The sequence below is a fragment of the Thermobia domestica genome, chromosome 7, assembly GCF_964235325.1.
Source record: "Thermobia domestica chromosome 7, izTheDome1.hap1.1, whole genome shotgun sequence".
Classification (NCBI taxonomy): domain Eukaryota; kingdom Metazoa; phylum Arthropoda; class Insecta; order Zygentoma; family Lepismatidae; genus Thermobia; species Thermobia domestica.
In genome coordinates this window covers 301,956,612-301,982,218 of record NC_137460.1, presented here as the reverse complement: position 1 = coordinate 301,982,218, position 25,607 = coordinate 301,956,612, and the positions used below count along the sequence as shown (strand labels likewise).

Genomic DNA, 25,607 nt, shown 5'->3' with positions numbered 1-25,607 from the left:
TGTTATTTTATTCATAACGTGCGAGAGTTGAATATTGAAATAGAACTGTTTTATTCGTATTTTTGAAAGGAGATTGATGAAAATGAAATTAGGGAGGGTTACGCCATAACCGTATTACAACCTTTTGCACTGCACTACTTGGAATTACTTTTTTACAAATGGTTTCCTTTCTACTGGCGATTTAATTTTGGCGATCTTGTTTCAGAAATACAATTATAAGCCGTCAGTGTTTCACTATCCAGATAATAATTTGAAATGTTATTTATTTTAGCGGAATATCAACTAACAGACTACCTATAAGCTCACTTGCAGAAATTATCTTTTGATTACATCTATTATATCTGAGAGAACTTTCAGTAAAAGCTACATGCAAAACGAAATACTTGATTTTGACAGAAATACGGAGAGTATTGAGTAATTATTATTGAATATTTAATATGAATCCAATAGTATCTGTTAGTCATCGCTACAATGCCTCTGCCCCATGGATATTTCGTCTTGGTGCTTATCAGGAGCTCCTGCTGCGTTCGTCAGTCACAATCCCCAGAGATAGAAGCCGGTGTCAGTGAATTCAGTTCTGACCTCTTGTAACAATAAACTGAATCTTTAGTTAATTTCCACAGTTGCTGCCCAGCTAAACTTCTTCTTAAGGATTCTGAAAAAATACGCAAACGTTGAATAGACATTAAATATAATACGCTATGTAATATTTTAATATTCATTAAACACTTTACATATAAAATTTACTGATAAATGCTATGATGTGCATTTTAAACTAATAAAATGAGAGTTTACTTTTGCACGAGTTTATGTTAATATTTCGATTCGCTCTGAAGTCATGTTCACTGTTTGGAAGGACATACGAAAAGGAATTTGTACGTACATAGTTATAAATATTTACATTTGATTTATTACAGTGGGTTAGTAGCTATACATGAAAGTCACTGTGCACAGCAACAAGTAAAAATGAACATCAGGATTTAACATTTGATACCAAAACCTTTATTAGAAATACCAGTTGTTATTCGTGTGTTAATGAACCGAATTGCAAACGAAGTGTAAAGTGAATGAACTTAAAGAGATTAGGAATTGGGGTTCATTTCCTTCAGGGTACTTACAAAAGCAGACAACGATGGTATTATAGGAGTTCCAGCCTGCAAAAAGTAACAAATGATTGCGATCATGACTCCAGAGCGAGGTGATATACCAACATAAACCATAAGAAAATAATCAGAGATGGAAAGGTAAGGTTTTTCATTTTATTAACATGGCATTAAGAGAAAGAATACTGCCAAGTTCCAAACCATAGAAGAAATGCCCCTGTATGACACCTCTGAGGATAAACAGAAAAGAGACATCTACATACGATTAACGCAATTGGGATACAAATTTTTGATTGAAACAATTAATGACTGATTTCTTTGAAGACAAGGTATAACCAACTAACTACTCTATGGCTTATGGAACCTGGAGGTTCAATGCCGCGTTCACAAAATCTCTCCACCCACTTCTATCCTTAGTCAACTGGATCCAGTTTCTACTTTGTATTCCTGTCTCTGCGAGACCCATCTTAATATTGTCCTCCCATCTACGCCTAGGTATTTCTAATGGTCGTTTTCCGATAGGTATTCCAGTCAAGCGTTTCTACTTTCTTCCATCCTAGCTAAATGACCTACCCATCTGAGCCTCCTAGACTTGATGACCCTAACAATGTTTGCTAAACCGTATAAATTACGTAGTTCCTCATTATGGAGTTTCCGCCATTCCCCATTCCCGCTCCTCTTGGGTCCGAATATTTGTCTGAGGATCTTTTCTCAAATACTTTCAGTCTGTGTCCTTCTCTCGGAGTAAGCGACCATGTTTCGCAACCATATAGAACAATAGGCATGATTATCTTTTTTTATATATATATATTTTAAGCTTCAAATTCCTCGACAGAATTCGCGACGACAAGAGATTTTGAACTAAATGATAACACGAATTCCCTGATTTTAGTCGATATTTAATTTCTTCGTGAATATGATTTTCCTCTGTTAATATTGATCCTAGATATTTGAAAGTATCCACTTTATCAAAAGTATTATTTACTATTTTAACGCATTACGGTCCCGACGTCCATGCAAGCGTTTAATAAGGTCTCTGCATTTCTTTCTATTGTTCTCCTATCATCCCCTATTAAATTTACATCATCAGCATATGCCATAACCTGGTGAATACCGTTCAACTCTAGGCCCTGGTTGCTATCTTTGATTTTCCTTATAGCGTATTCCAGAACGAAGTTAAATAATAATGGCGACAACGCATCTCCTTGTTTCAGGCCATTTTCGACGTGAAAGCTCGTGGACAAAAATTTTCCTACCCGGACTTTACTTTGGGATTCATTTAAACATATCTTAATGAGTCTAATTAGCTTTCTCGATATTCCAAGTTCTGTAAGAACGTTGTATAATGTTTCTCTCCTAACAGAGTCGTAAGCATTTCTAAAATCAAATAATTGATGTATTATATTCCCACTTTTTTCGAGTATTTGGCGAATGGTAAATATTTGGTCGATAGTTGATCGATTTCGTCTGAATCCGCACTGATAATCTCCAATAATTTCATCTGCGTATGGGGTCAGTCTTGCTAATAGAATATTTGAAAGGATTTTATAGGATGTTGACAGAAGAGAAATGCCTTGATAATTATTACAGTCAGTTTTGTCGCCTTTCTTGTGAATTGGAACAATGATTGATTCTTTCCACTCTTGTGGCAATTCTTCCTTGTTCCAGATAAGGAGAATGAGTTTGTATATCTTGTTCCACAATTTTTCGCCTCCAGCTAAAATTAACTCAGCTGGAATTTTGTCTACACTCGGAGATTTGTGTTTCTTTAATTTCTTTATAGCGGTTTGTATTTCTATTCGGTTGGGTTCTGAAATATATGGTTCTGCGGTGTGTATCTCCTTTTCTCCACGCACATTAGTTTTTGGTTGCGTGTTCAGCAAATCGTCAAAGAAATCTTTCTATCTATTTAAGATGCTATCTGTATCAGTGAGAACTGTACCGTCAGCTTTCTTAATATATAAGCACGAGGTTGATAGCCTTTCTTAAATTCGCTGATCCGCTTATACATGTCCCGAATGTTTTTATTTTTACTATTATCTAAGTTTGTTAATTTTAGCTTTCAAAATAATCGCGTTTCTTTGTTCTAAAAGTTTTGGAAGTTTCCCTCCTGATGTCTGCGAAATTTTGTGTAGTTATTTCATTCGGATTTTGTAGCCAACGTAATTTTGCCTGTTTTCTCTTCTCTGCTAGTTTAATGCATTCCTGGTCGAACCACGGTTTGTTCCTACGTATTTTCACGTGTTCCAAATTTTTCTTTTGCTGAAATTTTAATGCTATCTCTAATTTTAATCCAATTGTCCTCAACACTAGTGTACTCGGAGTCTTGTAAAGCCGAGAATCTATTCGAAACTTCAATCTGGTATTCCTCTCTTACCTGGCTCTCATCTAATTTCTGTAAATTAAATCTCTCCGTTTTGGGATATTGAATATTTCCTTTATTCAACGATAATCTCTCCCGTATTATCGCTGCTACCTGGTAGTGATCAGTGTCACAGTCAGCTCCTCTAAACGACCGGACATCGATTATGCTAGATTGCCTTCTTCTATCTACTAAAACGTGATTAATTTGATTGTGTGTTTTTCCTCTGGTGAGGTCCAAGTGTATTTATGAACGTTGCAATGTGGGAATTTTGTACTTTTCACGATTAGTTTTTTGGATGTTGCAAAGTTCACGAGTCTAACACTGTTGTCATTACTTCCGTTCCCTTGAGGACAAGGTATACACTGACGAAATTTAAAAGATTTAATATAAGAATTAATTATAACTACTGGCAACTAAGTGAGCGTTCTAGTATAATTCAGATGTGATTGTAGTTTTAAACGATAGTGTACTAATTCTACATTCTTGTTTTTCTTTCTTTCTGAGTAGCAGGATCAAATGGCATCTAATTCAAAAAGTTGTCACCAATCTCCTGTATGTAGCGGTCACTTAGATTGGCAGAAGTTGTAAGTCTATGAATTCCAGAGAATTCAACGTAGAAATTATCTGGACTTTTTAGAACAAATGGTACGTCGAGAAATTCATTTCTTATCTCTTTACTACAATTGGTATTCTATGCATTTGCTCGAAGCCATGTAATTTCAGGGTGTCTATCGGTCACGAAAGCCATGAAAAAGTCACGAAATCAGAAAACGGTCATGAAAGTCAAGAAATTTGAAAATTCGGCCCAATTCGCACCCAAATTGGCTCTTAAGAATGTGACTAAATTATATGGTTTGGGAAAGAAAGGGTCACGAAGAAGTCACGAAATTTCAGTTTGGAATTTTAGTAGACACCCTGAATTTGTTATTTGTGTGCTTTAATAATTGTGCCTTTTAAGATAAGGAAAGCTGGACTGGACTTTCCTCGGGATTTTAACGCTTTTAATAATGGAAATCATTTTACCTTTTCTCATCTGTGTTTTATTTATTATTTATTTATTTTAATTTGTTCTCTTTGCGTTTCAAAATTTGTAAGTTTTTGTCGTCGGTGCTATTAAACGAGTTTAATTGTACAGGGTGATTTTTTTTTTTTTTTTTTTTTTTTTAACTGACTGATTTCATTTGAGTCTAGAATTTTTAACTGAAGTCTGATTTTCATGCGGTCTGTGGCAAATGGTAAAGGAAGGTTGGAAGATTTATAGGACTATGCTTATTGGTTTAAATTCATCCGGGGTAATATCGACCACGCCTCAAGAAAAACAGCAAATATTCGCCAGTGTACCTTACAATTGGAATGAAGTTTTGGATTTTTGAAGCGAAATTACAGACTACAAATTAAGTGTTGGTGAGAATACAAATTACGTGTTAATGCTAACACCAATAAATCACATATTGAATATCTATAGCCATTTTAGATTTCTTGGGCGACCTAAGGAAAATCTTCACAACACCCGCCTGCGTGATTCGATGCTTCCTTGTCTCATTGAGAAGCAATTCTGTTTCTTGCAATTTATTCACTAGCCACCATATTATGTTCCTATCTGAGGTAGATTTTTTTCTAAATGCCCTTTGTGTAGCAACAGTAGGTTCCGTTCTCCGAAAACTTTTAACGATAAACTCATGTTGCTCCAAAGAGTATACTATTCTTACTGTGTTCTGATCATACTCACACATTAGCACAGAACTGTACAACACAATTCCCAATACAACGGCCCAGTTCTCTGTTTCTTATTGACCTTGGCGAGGTTGCCATCTAACGAAGAAAACTCAAATCTCCATACCGCACCACACCTCATTCCAATTGGAAGGTACACTATCGAATATTTGCTGTTTTTCTTGAGGCATGGTCGATATTACCCCGGTTGAATTTAAACCAGTAAACATAGTTCCATAAGTCTCTCATCTTTCCATGATCTTTTGCCACAAACCGCATGTAAATCGGACTTCAGTTAGAAATTCTAGACCCAAATGAAATCCGTGAGTTTTAAAAAAAATAACCCTTTATATTCATGAGAATATGGGAAGTTTCGCTAATAATTCTTTTTGTTTATGATTTTGTTTTGTGTATATATATATATATATATATATATATATATATATATATATTGTACTCTTGTAAACGTACGTTTCAATAAATATGTAGATAAGTCAGAATCAGTTGTAGTTGAGCTGTTTTTAGTGTCTAATTTGTTCTTTACCCTGGTGCGAATGTTCCTTCTGGCAATATTTATATAACTTCCTGTTTGTACATTCATAAGCGACTAGGGTTACCCTCCGTCCAGATTTTGCCGGACATCTCTTGCTTTTTATAATGTTTTACCCTGTCCAATGGGGATTTGTTATTACTATTATTATTATTATTATTATTATTATTATTATTATTATTATTATTATTTAATTCTCCGGCATTTAATCAGATTTATTTTTTGTCTGGAAAAATTCCAAGTACCAGTAGTGAGTAATTCAACACAGATATAATATTCTACATTTATTAGTTCCCATATTATGGCCCTGGTCTGGTATGCATTCCTGGTGAAGATCAAAATTTAACTCTTGACGAGGAGTGATGCGAGTTTTTTTCTGAAATAATAATGCCATTCGGTGAACATATTAAATTTTGTTATATTGCAATTCCAACCACCAATGCAGTAACTGAGAGAGTACTTTCTGTTGTGAACGCTCAGTGTGCAAATGAAAGAAATTGCCCATTAATACAGTCAGTGAAGGGTATCATTGTAGTAAATTATAATACTAAACACACGACTTCCGAAAAATTTTTCAGTTACTTGTAAGTGCATTTATTCTGTGAAAAGTGAGAGCTACGGACAAGTGTCATTCTGTTCGTATAACAAATACAGCTTCATCGTTGTTAAGACAATCATAAGATAAGCTTTTTCCAAAATCATATTTATGAAAAATTAGGCATTTTCTGAAAGTAATTCATGAATTCGTTAATTTTGATATGGTAACTTTACAAGTGACTAGGTAAAGTGCACATTTCCGAAAATATGATCTTATAAGATGACTTGTATATTTCGTAAGATTTTTTTTTTTTTTTTTTTTCAAAATTTTTCGGTCTCAGCTTTCGTGTTTTGCGTCTTTTTGCAACACCGGGGCTACGAACCAGTGCAGTTGGCGGGTGCGGATAGCATCATGCAGGATCTGCCCTCAATGTTGAGTTGAGTTGACTTTGAGTTTTACGTCCCATTCAGCAGCGAAGCTATATAAGACGTGGACCTACTGATTAACGTGGAATCCGAACCACATGAGCTCCCTCCGGGAATCGAACCCGGGTCTCCCACGCCAAAGGCGCGTACGCTAACCGCTTAGCCACGAAGGAGCTCTGCCCTCAATGTGTAGGCAGTTGTACACTACATTATGTTGCCTCCAAGAGCCCGAGTTACAGGACTACACCAGGCCCTTGGCAAATTTTTCAGTCGTATTAACGCACGTAACATGTTCTATTTCCAACAAACTTTCTTGAGATCATTGATCATAAGAAATAACCTAGAAAATAGGAACACCTAATTTGTGGATTTTCTTTTGCTCTCTGTAGGCTTCTTTTGGTGTTCTTTCGGTAATTTTGTAGCATACGTTGCCGTAAGCAAGTTATTATTTTAAATTTCCTTCCTCATCTGGTTTCTATGACAAGATGATCGCTGTCGTGGAGATGTTTTAAAATATTTTCCACTTAATTTCCGTTTTCGGAGAATATGTAGGCTTCGTGCTCGTGATGTAGGTTTACTGAGCCTTTTGATGACAAATGTATGTCATTGCTAATTAAAGAACTTAAGGAACACTTTTTTATATTCACTCCATATTTCTTGAGAACGAATCGGTCTTCTGTTATTAGTCGCAAATATCTGTTGTGAAGGAATATATTAAAAATTATATTATTATGCATATGAATAGTAAGATTCGTTCTTTCCAGCCGTGAACAAGAGTTTGCTATTTAACGAATCCAAAAGAATCATTCGCACTAGACTTAAAGAACATACTAGAGACCTCAAAGAATCCTGGTTTCTTTAGATATTTATTGGAAAGCCAACGTAGATACAATATGGGAGTTACGCAACGTAGAAGCAGTAAGAGAAAATATTGCTTTCGGAGTTTTTTACATTTTCATGAAGGAGCCAAAATTAGATTTGGATCAGAAAAATCCTAATAAGCACTAGTTCAGTATTATATCAAGGTACAAACACTTCATATAATGTATAAAGCAGTAATTTATATTTACAAACCACAGATTTTATTTTCATGTCAAAATCAAGCTAACTGCTATAGTCCATAAAGTTCTATATTTATAAGTTAAAAGTTCAAGTAATCTAGTTGTTCGAACACAAACCCCAAGGTAGAGGTGGAGGGGCTCAGAAATATATATATATATATATTTGAAGAAGGAAAACAAAATTCTTTTTACGGCATCTTTTTTGCCTGACTTTTAATGAGGAAATAATCTTTTTTCATTCTATCACGTAAAAGACATTTAATTACTGCATTGTGAAGCAAAATCATGACAAAATTCAAGGATGAAGGAAGTCTTCGATAGCAATGAAAGAACAAACAGTTAGTTTTCTTAGTCCAACGGATTGTTTGCAGAAGTATTAGAACAATGTTCGATGACAAAAATGTTTTAATAAAAAGTTTAATATTGTTAGTGAAGTGCGGGGTTTCGGTTGGATCTCACCTCTCTCGAAGTAAGCCTTCTGGTGGACAAACACTGTGTGCGTGAGCTTTCTCTAGGTTCTCCTGCTTCCTTCGTTCCAGTCATTTTCTTGTTTATGATCACCACATCTTCCTTAGCCTAGGTGCTTAATCGCGGTATGTTCATCTCTATTAAATAAAAAAAAATAAAAAAAAAAGGAGTAGCTGTTATGGAAATGTTATAGCTTTTGTGAACTAAACTAAATCATTATTTGGAATAAACTAATGCTTTATTAATATTTATGAATAACTTAAGAACTCATTAAAATTCGAGAGTAAGAAAGTTAAAAGCGCTACCCAGATGCTCCTTATTTCTAACATTTTGACATGATAGGAACTCTATGAATTAAACCGTTTATGGCTAAACTTAACACGTATTAGATTAAGCTCAAAATGAAGCTAGGGTTCACACTGGCCTTGAAAGTCAGGGTGTTTTTTTATCTGAAATGTTCTAAAAAATTATGCTAAGGAAAAAAGCTGGAGAAAGAAAATTATCATGAAAACTGGAGCTTATGGAGCGCCAAAGATGTTAAAACTTGGAAAGAAAAAGAAGAAATTTAAAGCAAAGAAAGTTTGATATCTTGGTTTTAGATAATAATCAAAGCGATATGCCAAATTATAATACATTCGTATGTTTACTTATTTATGTTCATGAGTGTATTCGGTATGTTTGAGATATTAAAAATTTGTTAGTGTACAGTTATTCTGTGGTATACAAATTTTCATTGTAAGAAGATTTAGCTCATAAGTATTTACAGTAAGAAAGTAACCTTACACTATATTAAATAAAATGAAAAGGAGAGCGTTGCATGGCTATTGCGATGTGTAGGCCATTCAAAAAGTATGTTTTTCTAAACCTGGAGCTGTGACCATCAATTTATGCTGGAAACTTTTGTTTGAGCCAACCCCAGTACTTATTCTCAAACGTGGATATGTGTGTCTGTAAATTTCACCATAAATGATTGGTGATTTCTGGAAGATATATTTATCCATCTCTCCGAACATGTGCAGGCGATCTCTACTGTAACATTAAAATGAAAAGCATCCTCAGTCTAAGATAATGATCATGTAATTTGTAGTACTTTTTTCACCTTCAAATAATTTTGGTTAAGTTTTTCTTTCAGTTTTCGTATAAGCAGTCGGACCAGACCTTCCAACTTTACCTTTTATTTTTGATTTTTGAATGAGAAATACAAAAACCATATGTTTCATACTTTTTTTCAGTATAAATAGAAAGTGGTGTACTTTTAATTGTAGAGCTGCAGACCTGTGCTATGGTCAGTCGAAGTGTCGAGTCGAACTCCGTTATCCAAGCTTTCATGTCTTCGACGTCTGCTGCGCCCTCGACGGAGGCAGCTGCAACGAAGACCCTTCTGTCCACAGCTGCAAGTGTTTCCGTGCCATCCACCTCGCAGCCGCCGGCCACACTTGCACCACAACAAAACTCCTTGGCCTACGTGCTAGTCCCACTCGGGGTGGTCATTCTAGTCGCTCTCTCAGGACTTGTAAGTTTTTTTTTAATTATTAATGTAACAGCTTCAATAACTATTCACTTCGGCTTCATCAGATACCGTACTATGAATACATGGTGTATATTAGTATTATTTATTTATTCTACATTAGTTATTTACTATTCATATTTACGAGTTATTTTGTAAATTAGATATATATATGTATATAGTGTCAACAGTGGGGGAAAGGGAATTAGAGGTTTTTGTTTCTGTTTTATATTCTGGTTTTGTGATTGAAGAGGATTAGCTGAAGTAGCCTATGGTAGCCAGTCAACATTCAAGGTTTTTTTCGCTGTCTCATATATATAAAATCTGTCACTATCTGTGTATTCATATTATCTGATAAAGCCAAAGTGGATACTTGGCGAACCTGTTACACGTTATTAATTTTTATAATAAATGTAATGCTCAGCGAGTAGTTTAAATCGGATTCTTCTACTTATTTTGTTGTACAGTCATCGACTAAAGAAATTATTATAGTTTATATGCAGATTGCATATGACTGCTATTTACTGTTATTGTTTATCCTCATTTGCATTTTCTAGTATTCAATACAGGGTGATTCTTTATAGGGTTTACAACTTCAATCAGTTATAATTCTTTATTGGAACCACATACAGACTTGGTTTATATGTCATTATACTGCAAAACACTTCAAGTTTGACTCACGTAGTGAGTAGTTGCGGAGTTGACCACACGCGGCGCTACCGGTCAGTCGTTGAAAATGGAGACTTTCACTGGTGCAGAAAGAGCTAAGTGCGTATTTTGGTTTGAAGAATAAGTCAGCATCGAGTGTACACAATACGGCAAGGAACCACCCAACAGACCAACAGTGTACAAATGGCACCAGATAATTGTTAAAATAGGTTGTTCAGTGCGACACACAAAGGCTCGAGGGCGCTCATCCGTGACTGACGATGTGGTGGAAGCAGTTAGGGACAGTTTTGTCCGCAGTCCTCGAAAATCTACACGACGTCCATAACAAGAAACTGGTATCCCTCAGATCACTGTTTGGCGTGTATTGCGTAGACGTTTGTCCATGAAGGCATGGTACAGACTGTTCTTGGTTCAAGCGGATAAACGTACCCAACATGAATTCTGTGTTAGCATGTTGGATCGCATTAGTGGTGATAAGTCATTCTTGAACAATGTAGTATTCACTGACGAATCAACTTTTCACCTTTCCGGCCGAGTTAACACACACAATTGTCGTACTTGGGACACGAAAAATTTACATGCGCACGTGGAGCTGGTTCGTGACAGCCCGAAAGTGAACGTATTTTCCGCTGTTTTCAGAGCAAAGAAAAGATGACCACGATGGCCGCTTATGGTGGCAACAAGATGGCGCCCCGCCGCACTACCTGATAGACATAAGGGAATTTCTTGATCACTGTTTCGCAGGTAAGTGGATAGGTCGTGGTGGACAAATTGCCTGGCCGCCACGGTCTCCAGATTACACGCCGCTTGACTTCTTTCTGTGGGGGTTTGTGAACACCCCTCCCCTACCTGATAATGATAATGAACTGAAATATCGCATCACATCAGCCGTCGCGGACGTAACCGCGAAATGCTGGCTACTGCTTGGCAGGAAATCGACTTTTGTTGAGATATGTCCAGGATGACCGCAGGTGCACATATGGAGACGTAATGGATTTGTCACAAAAAACTTAAAGTGTTTTGCAGTATAATGACATAAACCAAGTCTGTATGTGGTTCCAATAAATAATTATAACTGATAGAAATTGTAAACCCTATAAAGAATCACCCTGTACTTTTTCTAATAACTTTGCATGCAGGAGAATTGCTAGTATATTGTAGCAATCTTTTCCTGTATTGAAACTAGATCTGTTCAGATGCAGTAATTCCCATAACATTGTTTTATTTCCTAATTATATATATTTACAGGGTGTTTCAAAAGTCCAATACCACTTCTTTTAAAATCCGTACGGTTGTATTTGTATTGAACTTGATGTTGGAAATATACAATAGGACTAGGGGTAAACCTTTTGGATGATGGTTCGCGGACAGCCGCCATCTTAAATTTCAATTTTTTTTATTTCAAACTATAGGTGAGTCATGTGATACTTGACCTTAGGCTAGAACTTGCTCAGGATGTCAAATCTGAAATCTGATTTCAAGTATCTTCATTGCCGACCATCAAATTTTAACACAGGATTTGGTCATGAAAATAATGTGCGCCAAGAAGGTTCCTAAGGGCCCTGTCACACGACACTCCTCAGCAATAAATTTTTGACAGAAAAAAAAATCGTGTGGCTCATCATCCATCTATTCGCTGGACCTCAGTCCCTGTTATTTCTTTTATTTCCCTTGCTCAAAAACCAATTGAAAAGGGGCGCCATTTTGCTACTTAGGATAATACTCAGAAGAGTGTAACCAACGAGCTAAAAGATATTCCAGCAGAAGCCCTCGAACACAGCTGCAAAGAATGGAAATGACGCCTCCATCGCTGTGCATCACCCAAGTCCATAACTGATTTTTAAAAATAATCAAATTCATAGTCAAAGGAGATAAATGTAAAACTCCGTATTCTATTTCAAATATAAACTTAATCCATGCATTAATATGTTTTAAAAATCAAACACGTAATAGTTTGAACACACTAACTGTGTCTTCATCAGACTCCTAAGATTAGAATACAGTTAATTTTCTACTTCAGCTTATAGTGTGCAAATTAAATAGGGGACTAGATTAAATTAAATTTTGTCACTATACTGAAGTTCGATTCCGTTATGTAATACAGTAGGTGTTATTTGTTTTCTGCAGGTATTTTTCCTTGTGCGTAAGAAGAGACTGGATAGGTTGCGACATCACCTGATGCCCTTGTACAATTTTGATCCGTCAGAAGAAGGCGAGGATTGGGAGGCGGAGCTTTTGGAGGAGGGAATGGATCACCGCAACATGAGAAAGGTGAGATTTACTTTTCAAAGTGTTCAGCTTTATAAGTCACTGCAGTATATACACAAACACTTAATTATTCAGTGTTTCTAGAATCCTCAAATGTGCTGGGAAAATTATTTTTAATATGGAACGAGTAAGGGAAGACTCTCCTGTTGACGGCAAACGCACTGAAGAATACATTCTTCATATGTTAAACTTTGATGTATAATCCTCTAGCTATATTAACCATATTAAAGTTAATAATTTGTTTTGATTCGATTTTTAGTTTAACGTCCCTTTCAGCAGCGAGACTGTATGAAACGGAACTTATTGATTAATGTGGAATCCGAACCACATGAGCTCCCGCCGGGAATCGTATCCGGTTTAAAGTTAATAATTGAAAATAACGAAACTGACTTTTTAAATTCTGTTTTACTTTCGTTTCCACGTAATTCCCAAAGTCTTACTGAGTTACGATTATTGTTGTTTGTGAGTGGGAAGACTTTTGAACTAATGTAATGAAGACTTTTGGACTGTCGATTTTACAAGTTCTGTTCGTCGATTTAAAGGAAGTTCGGTTAAAAACTTTTGTTGAAAATGGAATTGTAGAAATTCACTCAAAAATAATCCGATGGCAATCTGTGTTGAGAACCAGAGAAGCATCACAATTAAACTCACAATAATTGTGCTCGGCAAAGCATTTGAACTGACATATAGAGAGCTTACCATGTTTGTCTCTTAATTTCACTTCTATTCACTAATTTTCGTTCAGTTTTGACAGACGTTTTCGTGTAGCAGAAATAGTGGTTGGAAAAATAAAAGACGACACGAAATAAAACAATGCACATGATTGAAAGGATGCAGAGGGAAACAGAGTAACTTAAATATTTACTAGATTAATGTTACCTAAAACAACGTAAAGATATTATAAACGGGGTAAAGTTTTTGACATTTGGGTATTAACATAAATTGGGTTAAAAAGGTGACGGAAGTGGATAGGAAAGGATGAAGAAACAGAGATTATATAATAAAAATGGGGTAAGAGGACAACAGGAAACGATGGAAAATACAAAATACCACTTAATATAAATATTGTAAAAAGGTGACAGGAAAGGATGGAAAAAACAGAGGTATTATAGAACGACATAGTCGCTCTAGCTATCTATTGGGAAAAAAATCGCGTTTGTTCAAGAATTCTCGTGTGGAGTAACGCACAAATGTACGTACATGCTAGCATTACAATATCATAAAGCCCACTTACGTGATCCTAATAAAATACGGTGAAAGGTTAGCAGGAAAGGACAGAGGAACACAAAGGTGTTATTTAATAATAATAGGGTGAAAGAAAAGGATGGGAAGATGTAAAGATATTACCTAATAAAATGGGATGAAGGTAATAGGAATGGATGGGAAGATAAAACCTAATAAAAATGAGGTGAAGATAATAGGAATGGATGGGAAGATAAAAAGTATTACATAATAAAAATGAAGTGAATGTAATGGGAATGGATAGGAAGATAAAAATATTACCTAATAAAAATGGAATAAAGGGTAATAGGGAAATAATAACAAAACACAAAAATATTACTTAATAGAAGTAGGTAAGAGGTAACAGCAAAGGATAGAAAACACAGACATTATCTAATATAAATGGGCTGAAGGTGACAAGAAAGGATAAAAAGAAAATATGTAAAATATTATCTACACCATCTCAAAAACTTGCAAGTCAAAGGCGTTAACAAGTAGTAGATATCTGAATCACGGTATTTTGCAGCCTTTATTTTCCTTTCTTGTTGCCATTTTATTGAGTCTTTTAATCTGGTGTTGGTTTTCTAAAAACTGTAACGAAAAATTGATAAGTTGATTTTATAAACAGAAAGCATTAGAGTTTCCTCAGAGTAACACTATCATCGAAAAATTATTGAAAACATAAAATGATTGACAAATTCTGTATTAGCTTATGGGTCATTCCACGTCAATTCAACAAAAAATTTTGTATATGTGAAACTAGATGTAATAAGCTTTCAAACAAAAACAAATTCATTGTAATCGATGATGGGGATTTTGAGAAATTAAGGTTTGAAGTTTACAAAGTGGCGTTCTAGGTTTTTTTTTTCCCTCAAAATGTTACCTTTCAAATGACTTTATAAATTTTGTATCAGCTCTAAGAAAAGTTTTCATGTTTTTAATGGTAAACAACTTAAAGACAATGTGAATAAAGAAAGAATCATGTTTTTGGCATTAATAGGAACCGAAACATGATTGTTTTAGTGTTCTTCAAAAACGGGAAATATCATGTCGCTACCGTTAAACATGGATTTTCTTCTCATTTTTGAAATGCAATAACTTCTGAACGACTGATGCTATTGCAATAAAATTTACATACTTGCAATTAACAAAAAGTTTTATAACACTACCAAATTTCATCCAAATCTGAGATAGTGGGTTAAAAGCCTTGGTTGAACTGACGTGGATTGACCCTTATAGAATTTTAAAATTTGCTGTAAAACGTCGTAGATATTTAAGAACTTCGTACGAGGCGTGTTTTTTAAAAGTTCCGTTTTGAAATTCGGCTCCTGCAATGTACGCTTGGCATCCCGCGCATGCGCGCTGTGTACCGATATCTGTTGGAAAGCTATAGAAGCCATTACGGAAATATTCAAGCGAGTTTATGTATATGTGTGAGTAGTTAAAATGTCTTCGCCGATTGAGAATCCCAGCGACTGTGAAATACGCACTGTGATTCGTTTTCTTATTGCTGGGGGCCGAGGTGGCTCAGTGGTAGAGCGTTCATCTCTGGTGCTTGGGGTCCCGGCTTCGATCCCAGCCTCCGCCAAATGAATTTTGTGTTGGACAAACACCGTGTGCGTGTGTTTCCTCGGGGTTCTCCCGTTTTCTCCCACTTTCTTCATTCCACCATTTCATTCATTTCTCATTATCACTGTCTCTTTTAGCCTAGCCGACATAACCGTGGGACGAAAAGCTCAAAAGATTTCGTTTTCTTATTGCTAAAGGCGTGAAAGCTGCCGAAATTCATCGCCATATCAGTCAAGTATTTCGTGGAAAACATTATGAGCAATGGAATGGTACGAAAATGGGTGAGAGCCTTTAAAGATGGCTGCAGGAGTGTTAATGATGAGGAGCGCGCAACTCAAACTCTCAACGCATCACTTGGCTAAGAACAATTTGATCACCCTCCTACAGTCCCGATCTAGCGCACAGTAGCTACCACATGTTTTTGCATTTGAAGAAGCGTCTGAATAGTGATCGCCAGGACGACGACGGTGAGGTTGAAACAGCCGTGTTGAAGTGGTTGTCAAATGAGGCGGTAGATTTTGTATGAGGGTGGTATTGAAAAGCTTTTTGTACGATATGATTAGTTCCTTAATATTTGTGGAAACTGTGTAGAACAGTGGATTAAGGTATAGGCTTTCATGAAATAATAAAATTGTTACGGAAAGTGTACTTTATACTTATTTCAGAACAGTATTTACTTAAGAAAAACAAGCATCGTATATTGAATTCGAAACTTGGGATCGATTCCCCACAATAGCTCATGTGATTCGAATTCCACGTTAAGTTGTACTAGGTCCACGTCTCATATAGACTCGCTGCTGAAAGAGACGCTAAACTGAAAATCAAATGAAATCGTATATTTGAATGAGAGAATATTCGACTGGGATCGGGATTTGACTTCCCTTTGCGGTGCGTTAATCTATGCTGGCCAGTCGTTTCCCAAATGAAGCACATAGTTTCTCTGTTGCAGGTGATGCTCTACTCATTTTGTAATACGTTATAGCATAGTGGTTAACGCATCGGCACAATTATCAAGGAACTGAATTCTCTCCTCGTTCCAGTTGCACATTTTGTATCTTTCATATTTAGCAGTATTATTTTACCTGGTAAAACTAGGATTGTAAAAAATACGGTTGTGGCCTTCTGTTCATTTTAATTCATGTTGTGCTCTTCATAAAATAAGGGGAGTGCAATCGCACATGTCTCTGTCATTTTACAAATGATCAGTGTAAAGTGCCTTAGTTTACTTCATTAGTTATTGTGGCAGCTATTATTGTAAACAAATCACACCAATAAAAGTTGATTTAATTTAATGAGTATGTCTTTATCCTATTAAAGAGTTATGATAATTGATGTCCGACTATGACATGTGATACATTTGAAAAACTGATGAATTGGTAGAAGTTAAATTGTGCCTTATATGACTGACAAAATGATAATCAGCCTTATTAAACGATAATTATGCCTGTTGTGCTGTTAGTTCCGAAACATCGTGGCTTCCTCTGAGTGAATTACGTAGACTGAAAGTATTTGAAAACAAGATCCTGAGACGAATATTCGGCCTCAAGAGAAATGGGAGTGGAGAACGCGGAACCTTCATAACGAGGAACTGCATAATTTATACCGTTTACCAAACATCGTTAGGGTAATCAAATCTAGGAGGCTCAGGTGATAGGTTATGTAGCCAAAGTGGAAGAAAGTGGGAACGCTTTTAAAGTTTTAATTGGAAATCCAATTGGAAAAAGACCATTAGGAAGACCTAGGCGCAGATGGGATGACAATATTAAGCTGGATTTCTCAGAAGTAGGAATACAAAATAGAAACTGGATCCAGTTGGCTAAGGATAGAAGTCAGTGAAGACCTTTTGTGAACGCGGCCATAGAACCTACGTGTTCCATACTCCATAGAGTTAGTTATATGAGTGACAAATTCCCATATTGGCAAAACACAGTGAGCATATATAACTGAAGTTCCATTAATAAAATATCACCATGTTCTAATAAGTATCTTATTTGTTATAGTAAGTAACATAAATATTTAGTATTTTTATACACTAGTATTGAAATAGAGTAGGGTTGATTCTGATACAAATATTATCTTGTAGTAGTCAGTGAATTATTTACTATTATTTTGGTTGAGAAGATAATTTAATGTGTATTATTCTTTGTCGTAACGGAAGATTCTATTGCAAAATTCATTTGGGATATATTTACCATATCATACAGACAGTGATTCAAAGTGAAGAAAAAGTTACTTTAAGAAAAAGAAAAAATGCAGAGTGTTGCTTTAAACAGAACTGTACATGAACAAGTTCATTTGGTCAACCCTTGGGTCATGAACTTAATTCGTTCTGTAACGCTATTAGCAAATCGAAATTATTTTTTCATTGAAATTAATGTAACTACTAGCACATAAATTTTTATATTTATTATTAGTATGTATTTTTATATTTTAATTGTTTTTCTGTGATTAAGAATATAGGATGGAAATGAAATTAACCTTAATTAGCCATGGTGGGATAAAATGACAAAGTTAAAAAGTTATGTTTTTAAACATTACTCAGATAAATAATGTTTACGGCAAACGCGCGAAAGCATTACTGAACACGTGATATTTTGGATACAGACGTTTATGTGCGTTTCGTATCCCAAAATATCGTTCGTAAACCGATTGTTCAGAAAACTTGTTTGCGAATAGAGGAGTTCGAGACCCGTCGGTTCATTGTAATTTGAACAGCGGTATCCCGAATAGAGTTAATTCCACCACTTTTGTTCTGATGAGACATTTAGCAGAACTTGCAGTGTACTTTCTTCTAATTGTATTGGGTCATAATATTTGTATTTGTTTTCTGGCAATTTGATAATATTATATATATTATATATTATATATTAAATATTATATTTAAACATCCTTAATGTCAGGTTGTCTAAAAAGTACTGTGTCTCTGAAAAGTCGAATTTGAGAATGCATTTATTGTTACTTGAAAATATCATTATGAAACCACATATATACCATGTTCGTTAATGAACTTCTGCCATTTCTCCAGCAACACTATTATCCCGTCGCTCTAGAACTTGTGTGATTTCTGGCCAAAACATTCTGACACTTTTTCACACACCTCTTTTGAAACTAAATTAACACTAATCAGAGAGTTGTGTAAGATGCGAAACAGATGATAGTCTAATGGTGTCAGGTCAGTTCTATACAGTGGTTGCATTAAGACCCCCATTTAAGTTCTTTCAATTTCAGATGGCTCGTTAAAAATGTCTGCGGCATGACATTGTCAGCGTGGTACACGACATCGTTTCTGTTGATCAGTTCTGGTCGTTTCTTTTGAATTGATAGGTGCAGTCACGTTAATTGTGAACAGTACAGGTCCGACGATGCTCTTCCAGTTCTACTAAACGCATAACATAACCTTCCTGGGCGTCAGTATGGACTGTCATGGTCGGTCATGAACTTTACCGGTCTTGGTCGGCATTGGCCCGAATATCATCCACGTTTGCTGTAATTGGTCGCCCAATGCAAGGAGCATCTTGGGCATCGAAATTTCGAAAACGAAATTGACTGAAGTCGCTTTTGGCTGTTGCTTTTGATAACACACCTTGACCATAAACAGCACAAATTTCTTCATGAGCCTGTGCGGTATTTGCGCCTATATCGAAATAAAATTGTAAAATGTAGGACCGTTTTGCGGCGGATAACAGCTTAACTATCATCACGGCGCAATATCATACGTCTGATGATAAAAATTAACACTTTTTGTAAATCTTCAACTGTCAGCTGTCAAATGACGTTAGACTTGGCCCGCTGCGACTCATTTTACCGTAAGGTTAGGGACGTTAATGCTATCTCGTGCGCAAAAAGCTCAATGATTTTTAAGACTACGTGATAGTATTGAAGAGGCTCCTCACACATTTTTTTTTTTTTTTTTTTTTGTGTGTGTATGTGTTTCTTTGTTTGTTTTTAAGAACCATATTTGATTCTCAATAGGAGTAAATGTCCTTTGAATCCCGCTCTAAGTCGTAGAAATACTTCTCATACCCTATGTGATCAAAAGTATCCGGACACCTGGCTGAAAATGACTTACAAGTTCGTGGCGCCCTCCATCGGTACTGCTGGAATTCAATATGGTGTTGGCCCACCCTTAGCCTTGATGACAGCTTCCACTCTCGCAGGCATACTTTCAATCACGTGCTGGAAGGTTTCTTGGGGAATGGCAGCCCATTCTTCACGGAGTGCTGAACTGACGAGAGGTATCGATGTAGGTTGGTGAGGCCTGGCACGAAGTCGGCGTTCCAAAAAATGCCAAAGGTGTTCTATAGGATTCAAGTCAGGACTCTGTGCAGGCCAGTCCATTACAGGGATGTTATGGTCATGTAACCACTCCGCTACAGGCCGTGCATTATGAACAGCTGCTCGATCGTGTTGAAAGATGCAATCGCCATCCCCGAATTGCTCTTCAACAGTGGGAAGCAAAGAAGGTGCTTAAAACATCAATGTAGGCCTGCGCTGTGAGAGTGCCACGCAAAACAACAAGGGCTGCAAGCCCCCTCCAAGAAAAACATGACCACACCATAACACCGCCACCTCCGAATTTTACTGTTGGCACTACACACGCTGACAGATGACGTTCACCGGGCATTCACCATACCCACACCCTGCCATCGGATCGCCACATTGTATACCGTGATTCGTCACTCCACACAACGTTTTTCCACTGTTCAATCGTCCAAAGTTTACGCTCCTTACACCAAGCGAAGCGTCGTTTGGCATTTACCTGCGTGATGTGTGGCTTATGAGCAGCCGCTTGACCATGAAATCCAAGTTTTCTTACCTCACGCCTCACTGTCATAGTACTTGGAGTGGATCCTGATGCAGTTTGGAATTCCTATGTGATGGTCTGGATAGATGTCTGCCTATTACACTTTACGGCTCTCTTCAACTGTCGGCGGTCTCTGTCAGTCAACAGACGAGGTCATCCTGTACGCTTTTGTGCTGTACGTGCCCCTCCACGCTTCCACTTCACTATCACAACAGACACAGTGGACCTAGGTATGTTTAGGAGTGTGGAAATCTCGCGTACAGACTTCTGACACAAGTGACACCCAATCAGCTGACCACGTTCGAAGTCCGTGAGCTCCGCGGAGCACCCCATTCTGCTTTCTCACGATGTCTAATGACTAGTGAGGTCGCTGATAATGAGTACCTGGCAGTAGGTGGCAGCACAATGCATCTAATATGAAAAACGTATGTTTCCGGGGGTGTCCGGATACTTTTGATCACATAGTGTATGTCCCCTGCCCATAGCTCTTGGCAAACTTTAGAGGGACAATATTGTAGAAGTTCATTCCTTTGAACAGGTAGGTAGAACTAGGATGAATAAATCATAATTCCGGCATCGACTCCCATAAAAAATTCTCTAATAATACAACAGTATTTACAGAAATACTACAAAACAACTTTCTGTAATGCGAGGTTGAAAAGGTAGCTTAAGACTTTGCAGCCTTGAGGTAGGACCCGGCAAGCTAAGTAGAATGGTGTAGGAAATCCCAATGCTTCGAAGCAAGTAGTGAAGAGATTAAGAGTGACAGAGCTCGGAGAATATAAGCCAGATGGAAGGGACGACTAGAGGCTTTGAGGCTGGTTTTCTTCTAGAGCTCCAGGCAAGCTAGAGGATGGGAGACCAATTGGAGACTGGTGCCTGTCCGTAGAATCATCATCTTTATATAGGCACTCCGGGCGGAGATGGCAGTGCTGCTCTCATGTCGTCATGTGACTTGTAGGTGGTGCTGGTGGTTCGTGGTCTGCTTCTTGTAGCTATCCAACGTAAATACATGTGGTTGATGTTTACAAACAGGAGAACGTGTAATTGTTTATAAACACAAGCACGTGCTACATTACAATATAAAGTTTAAGACTCTTACTGTATCCTCTTTGGTTCTTCTTTCGATATAATTCACAGAACAGGAGAAATATAGTAAGGAATACTCCTAGGGCCTCTTCATCGCGAGGCTGGGTGCATTTGGCGTCGGTGTTGAGAAGGGACTTTAAGCCCTTTTAGAATTTTGTTAGTTTTTTTGAAATATTCTCCCTTTACTAAGAATAACCTAAATTTATTATTCTGTTTTTTATTTCTTGACACTATTATTTTATACACTAAAAGATTTGGTGTTGAAATCTTAGTGTGTGTGGACACTTGTGCTATGTTAGAAGAAAATTAATTTTATTCTTGGAGAAGACAATCTTAAAGCCGCTATAGGCTTAGATGTGGATGACCAAAATAAACAGAAATATAAGAATACGAGCTCCTTCGTGGCTAAGAGGTTAGCGCACGCACTTTTGGCGTGGGAGACCCGGCTTCGATTCCTGGCAAGAGCTCATGTGGTTTGAATTCCACGTTAATCAGTAGGTCCACGTCTCATATAGGCTTGCTGCTGAATGGGACGTTAAACTCAAAAAATTAATCAGGAACAAGGATAGATTAGTGAGCAAATCACAAAGATGAAAATTCCATTATACTCATTTTGAATATGAGAGATTGTCCAGCTTTTTCTTTTTAACCAAAAAAAAAAAAAAAAACTGTAGAGGTATGATGATTGCAATTTGATGTAAAAATGCAATCACATTCTCTCCTTTGTTTTGTGGTGCGCGAACCGTATCTTGCAGGTGACGCCAGTGTAGTTTTAAGTGAAATGAAATGCATGTGCGACAGACATGGACAGCAAAGTACAACGGTAACGGGCTAGAGTGCTTAAAATCAGCATAAATTATATAAATACACACGTCGTTGTTATGAGATTCTCAAATGTACAAATATAAAATTAAGCAGAATTAATGTATAATAAAAAGGTTTTCAACGAAGCAATTTCACAAGTATTTGATTTCACAAACCAGGTAATATAAGTAGTAAATTGTTATCGTTTTATTTGGTGCCTCCCAAACTGGGATCTTGTGATAACCTTGAAGCAGGAGTAAAGGTTTCCAAAATCATTTTTAAATTTGTAAGATTCATTTTGAAAAAAAGAAAGAAAGAAAGAAAAAACGGAGTATAAATTACTAGGTAACGGAAAAAGGATTTATTACAGTATGTATACATCGGATCAATTAACAAGAGCTTCCGAGTCTAGGGAAGATGTACAAAGTACTCAGAGAACTAGAGAACGTGACCGAAAAAACTCTGCTTCAATCCTTTATGAAGTGGATGGGGATCAGATTTGAAAGCATGGACAGCAAAACCCAAACTGTATATACAGAAATGCCTCATATGTAAAAGACGTTTCACGAGGACATGAAATCCGTAAAAGGTGTATTGAATATGTTAGACCAAATGATAAATAATAATCAAAGTCAAATAGTGGAATTGAGACAAAAAGTGGAAAGTATGAAGAGCAAGTTAGAGAAGAGTGCAGTTATCCAAACTCCTCTGATGCATATCAATGATCCAACAGAAGATAGGCAAGAGGGAAATCTAATGTATATTGGAAATGGAAACGAATCCGATGGAAGGAACATGGTCGAACGATATGATGACAGATGCAATACAAATGTCTATCATCCATCCAGATTTTTAGATGTTGGTTCTAGTTCTGAAAGCAAGCAGGAAGATTAAACAACTGAATGCAGACCCAGATCTGTAAAACTTAGTGAAGTAAGATCTTTAAGAAAGTATAGTGGTCGAGTAGACGACATACCGGCAAGTATGTTTTTACAAAAGTTCGAAGAAGAGTGTGGATTAGTAGGCATAAATAAAAGTAAATATTTGAAAATTTTACCACATATTTTTGAGGCATCTTGTTCGGGATGGTTTAATGCAATAAATAGTTCCTTGCACAAGTATTAAGAGTTCAAACGTGCTCTCTTTAAGAAATTTTTGAAATTACGTTATGCTTGCCAATGGGGATGATCGTGTTAGAAACCGCAACTTTGATCCACGAGTAGACAAAATCATTACGAAATTTGTCGTTGCTGCCTATAATAATTTTAAAATGTTAAATACTCAGCAATCAGATGCTAGGATCATTGCGTCCATACGCATTTAATTGCCATATAAATTGCAGCAAACGCTACTTTCAGCTCAGTCTATTAATTTCAGTCATATCTTATTAAAGCACGTTGCAGAGCATATATTGCTGTCCGTGTGATGAATACATCCTTTTAAGAACCATTTGACACTTATAATGTCGGGGGAGGGGGGGGGGGTCATCATGAATGACAGTGCTTTCAATGTAAGTTATTGTCTCTGTATAAAGGTGTTATTTTCTCTTCTAATTACATGTTTCTTTCTGTTGTTCCTTGTATCATACTGTAGCACCTACTTTCTTATATGGTTCAAGTTTTACCAATCTAATGCTAATTGGGAGTGACACAGCATACGAAACTTTACGATGATTTTGTCCTAAAGTTTTTCACCCCAGTGTATTTTCGAGTATCTCTAACAGAAGTAAATGAGTAATTTCTGTTTTTTTGTTTTAATCTTGTGTGATTTCTCTCAGTTCTTCGAATGTGTTACCTTACACTTTTAAAATTCAAGTGAATTCTTTATTTTAAAAGCCCAAATTGTACTTATGGTAATTTTTTTTTTTTTTTTTTTTTTGAAGTACAAAATATGAAAATTGTAAAGTTAAAAATATGAAGACAAAAATATTAAAAAAATAGAATAAAAGTATAAAATTATTGAATTTTAAAAATACTGAAAATGCAGTAGAATACAATTAAAACACCAAAACCCAAAATTAAAAGAAACCACACGATAAAATTCAGTACAGCCTTTTTTATGATAGGTAGGATATATATCGGGTATTCCAAAAATGGCGCGCACGGACAACAGAGCGCTATTTCTCAGAAAAATAAAGCTAAAATACTGTATAATGGTGTACCCTTCAGGACCTCCTTCAGCCGATATGGGCAATCAAAATTTCACTATGTGCCAACATTGCAGATTAACTTGGAATCATTAGTGTTGCTCTACAAATCCATCAAGCTGTTGCATCGATTGTTACACTAATAAGTAGTGCTAGTGTCAACGTCTCGATTTTAAGCGCCATCTGGAAAGAATCGATGTAACTATTTGATGAATTTGTATATCTTCTCTGTGGTTCTTTATCTGAGGCGTTGCCACATAGTGCAATACACGTCTCCACACGAGAACCCGAAAAGTATACAATTATATTGTAATGTCTTTGAGGTAGAGTCAATAACGGTCCGGGTGTTTTCCCTTCACCAATTTTATCACAAAATCTAAATACAGTTTTCCTTGCATTTACAAAGAGCAATATAATAATGTCTTTGGATGAGTGACCAAGATGATGGAAAAAGGTGTTTTGCACGGTGCCCCTTTTGCTCATAACAGCCTCCAGAACATCTGCAGGGTTTTAAGTGAATACTCGCAGGAAAACCTCAGCCCAAAGCAGCTTCGCGAGGTTTAGTTGTGGTTAGGATCCCTAATCCAAAGCGACCTCGGGAGCAGCTGTAGGTTATTTGATCAGTGGTCAAACTGATAGCTGGTTCTTCCTCGGGCTTCGCTTTTATAGCTGGTCTCTTGGTGGCTCGTTCCTCCTCGGTCTTCATCGCCTTGGTTTCGTGTCTTCCTATTGTAGTTTCTCGTCTGCTTGTACTGTTTGTAAATAGTAGCACGTGTTGTGTTAACATGTGCTTGCGCTGAAGGTGGGGATCCTTACAATATATATTTTTCGCTTTATTTTGACTTGTAGAATGGTGCTGTGTAGTCTGTGGGCACCATTTTTAGAACAGCTCGTATATATTATATAAAACACATCTTAGGAAGAGAGGAGGATATGCGTGTTAAGAATAATGGAAGAAGATATATTACGTACGAGGGGAAGCTGGAGATTTCATGAAATCACCAAAAAGAAATTTAGCTGGAAGAACCATTTTAATACACTATTTCAACGTATTCCCCGCGAAACTCAATACGCTTTTCACAACGACATTGCAACATTTCTAACCCTTGCAAATAGGTCTTATCCTGGTGTGCAAACCAGCCCTCCGCCTCCGCAATGAGTGCCTCATCGGATGGAAAATGTTTACCTTTGAGATGTTTTTTGAAATGTGGGAAGAGGTGATAGTCGGAGAGGGCCAAATCAGGTGAGTAGGGTGGGTGAGGTATTTTACATAGGTGAAGCCCAGATCCACCAGCAGTTGCATGGTT

The 25,607-nt window shown here is 36.7% G+C and overlaps 1 protein-coding gene across 2 annotated transcripts in view; it reads left to right on the top strand.

The window, feature by feature from the left end:
* The window catches only part of LOC145691116 (uncharacterized), a 51,210-nt gene that overhangs the window by 5,946 nt on the left and 19,657 nt on the right, over positions 1–25,607 (top strand). For both annotated transcript variants that reach the window (XM_081766828.1, XM_081766827.1), the window contains exons 2-4: positions 3,976–4,113; positions 9,489–9,736; positions 12,527–12,670. In XM_081766828.1, coding sequence (XP_081622954.1) covers positions 9,506–9,736; positions 12,527–12,670 — 375 coding nt within the window. In that variant the 5' untranslated portion in view covers positions 3,976–4,113; positions 9,489–9,505. The remainder of the gene's footprint in view (positions 1–3,975; positions 4,114–9,488; positions 9,737–12,526; positions 12,671–25,607) is intronic.